Below are 2,920 nucleotides of genomic sequence, written 5' to 3' on the forward strand. Positions count from 1 at the left end.
TCTGTGGGCTTCATCTGTACTCTGAAATGGAAAAAAAAATCATGTAAATAAGCTATAAATCACATTTTTTTGCCCAACACATTTTTATCTAAGCTTATTTTCTTACATTTTGTTATTATTAAAGGAATTGTTAAACTTTTCTAAGCTATTGAGTAAGTGTATCGGTGGCCATTTATGGCTTCTATTTGCATCATTCGTTTTCAGATAGATATCTGTGGTTGCTGTAATTCCATTGAAATGCTGAACCGTATACGAGGTCACTGGTATCATCTTTGACCTGTAACCTCAATATTAGTCGTTGACCTTTGACCTCAGCCATCATCTTTGACCTTAAACACGAACTTTATTCTTAAATCAGAAAGGAGAAATTCAAACGAAATGGCAGAAATCAAAGAGGAAATTCAAACCAATGGAAAAAAGACTTCAGGCAAAAAAGGCAGAAAACCCAACGATAAATGCAGAAATTCAAACGAAGAGGTAGAAATCACAATAAAAGGCAGAAATCCAAACCAAAAGACTAAGGTAGAAATCGCAACAAGAAGAAAAAGAACTCCAGACGAAAGGCAGAAATCCCAACAAAAAGCAAAAGATCTTCAGATGAAAAAGGCAGAAAACCCAATAGGCAGAAATTTAGACGAAAAGCAGAACTCCAAACGACAGGCAGAATTCCCAACACAAAGAAAAAGACAATTTCAGACGAAAAAAGGGAGAAAACCCAATGATAAAGGCAGAAATATAGACGTAAGACAGAAGTCCAAACGAAAAGAAAAAGACAGAATTCCGGACGAAAAGCAGAACTAAAAAGGCAGAAATCCAAACAAAACAGGCAAAAAATTGGTGGTACGATCTATATCAATTGGACGGTTGGTACGGTTGTTGTTGTTTGGATTTTGGATCTCGTTTTGCGGTTTGGATCGTTAGTATTTGGGTTAATTCATTGGTTGGTAGATGACAAGTTAACAGATATATGTTGGAAGACATGGTCGTTGGTAGTAAGTAGGATCTGGACCAATTTGGATGGTTTTGAATTTGACGAATCTTCAGACCTGGTTAAATGACATGGCGATGAAACTTGTCCTTTTGTAGTGTGGCGTGAGTTCTTCATTCTTCCAAAACGTTCGCGGGGATCCTTTGTACCAGTTGGTCCTTGGCCAAACCTCTTGGCGTTGATCTTTCCCGGATTATCTGAGCCCATTTACAGCTATGTCGACTGGATAACACCTTAGGCTTACGAAGATACTATCGTCGAGCAGGTCCTTGTCCAAATTCCTAAGCATTGATCTTTCCTGGATTGAAGGAAAAACAATAACATAAAGATTCTAACATTCTTATAGAAAGCGCTACAACCCATCCCCAGATATTTTAATAACTCAAAGCTCAACTTACTGGTGGATGGAGCATTCGCAGGGACTTCCTTCATCTGTTGTTCATCTGTAGGCGCCTCTTCATCTGTAAATAGGAGATCTGTAGAGTCATACAGGCCATGACTTCAGACCACTCCTATTGTGGCAGTGCTATTGCGGGGAGGTAAATTACTAGACGATTTATCCTTTCTAACCTGAAAGTAACAAAAAGACATGTTACTAGTGTACACCAAAATAGTCACGAACCTTTTACATTACAGGGACACTGATAGCAACAATTTACACCATTCTAATTTTCAATCAGACGTCTGTGGCCCCTGCAATTCCACTAAAGGTAAGGTATGCTATAGATGTATAAGGACCTTTGTGTTAAAACAAAGTTTGGCCAAGGACCAGCTGGTAGAAAGGATCCTCGTGAACCTAAGTTGTTATTCTTGTAAAATCAATACCAAGAGGTTTGACCAAGGACTAGCTGGTAGAAAGGCTCCTCGAGAACCTAAGTTGTTATCCTTGTAAAATCATTACCAAGAGGTTTGACCAAGGATCAGCCGATAGAGAGGATCCTCGTGAACCTACAACTGAATAAGTCGCCAGTCCAATTTAAGCAAATGGCCATAGATGCAGAATGTACTATAGGCTCTAATACGTTGATTAAAATATAATCAATTTAAAACTTACGTTAGGAGCTTCCAAGCCACGTCCTAAGCACTCAGTTTCTTCACAATGAAGCTCTATCTGTTTACACCTACAATCATAAAAACAGAATACATTATGTAGCCTACAACGTATATAACGTTTATTTCCGATTATAGTGCGCAGTTTTTAACCCAAAAGAAGGAGGGTTGCAAATTGGAGGATGCACGACACAGAGAGTCAAAATATTTTGGGTGCATTGTCCATTATATATTTTGTTTCATTTATTTTCTGTGGGCTAATTCGCAATCTTCCATCTGATTTTATATAAAGGAGCATTTGATTAGTTGAAGGAGTGAACACCCTTTTGTCATAAATGTTGTAGATCAAAAACGATTGAAGTAAACAATAAAAGAGAAAAATATAATGTCATTTGATCTTTTCAACTTGAAGCAAAAAACAACGAATGGAATTTTCGTAATCAATTTGCAAATATGATCATGGCTTCAGATATAGCCATGTACACCTACTACCAAATACCATACATTTGCGTGTATAGTGCGCAGTCCTTTCACGTTAGTCTTAAACTTGTTGATTTCTACCTAGCGAGCGAGAAAAAAAAGATTTTCAACATGGTTTTTCCCAATAATTTTCAAGGTAAAACCATTCTGGGCTGATCCTTATTAAGTGGCCTATAGTGCCATTAAGCGAGTCTTCTAATCATCGCACCCTTGATCATATAGATGATCTTTGATCTTTATAGATTGCTGATTGAAAGCATCAATTTGCACCATTCCAATTTTCAATCAGACGTCTGTGGTTCCGGCAATTCCACTAAAACTAAACCTTTTATGACGTCACTAATCGAGAAGGGCCTTATGTGATAAAGCATATTTTGTGATTAGTGACGTCATCAAACACTT

General features: G+C 37.5%; 1 protein-coding gene across 1 annotated transcript; it reads left to right on the forward strand.

Moving 5' to 3' along the window:
* Positions 1 to 378: 378 nt before the first annotated feature.
* LOTGIDRAFT_175717 (hypothetical protein) lies at positions 379 to 801 on the forward strand (the record flags this gene model as incomplete). The annotated part of the gene is made up of 1 exon (XM_009058787.1): positions 379 to 801. The coding sequence occupies one exon, from the start codon at positions 379 to 381 to the stop codon at positions 799 to 801; it is 423 nt and encodes a 140-aa protein (XP_009057035.1).
* Positions 802 to 2,920: the final 2,119 nt, after the last annotated feature.

The sequence above is a fragment of the Lottia gigantea genome (genome assembly GCF_000327385.1).
Source record: "Lottia gigantea unplaced genomic scaffold LOTGIsca_359, whole genome shotgun sequence".
Taxonomy (NCBI): Eukaryota; Metazoa; Mollusca; class Gastropoda; family Lottiidae; genus Lottia; species Lottia gigantea.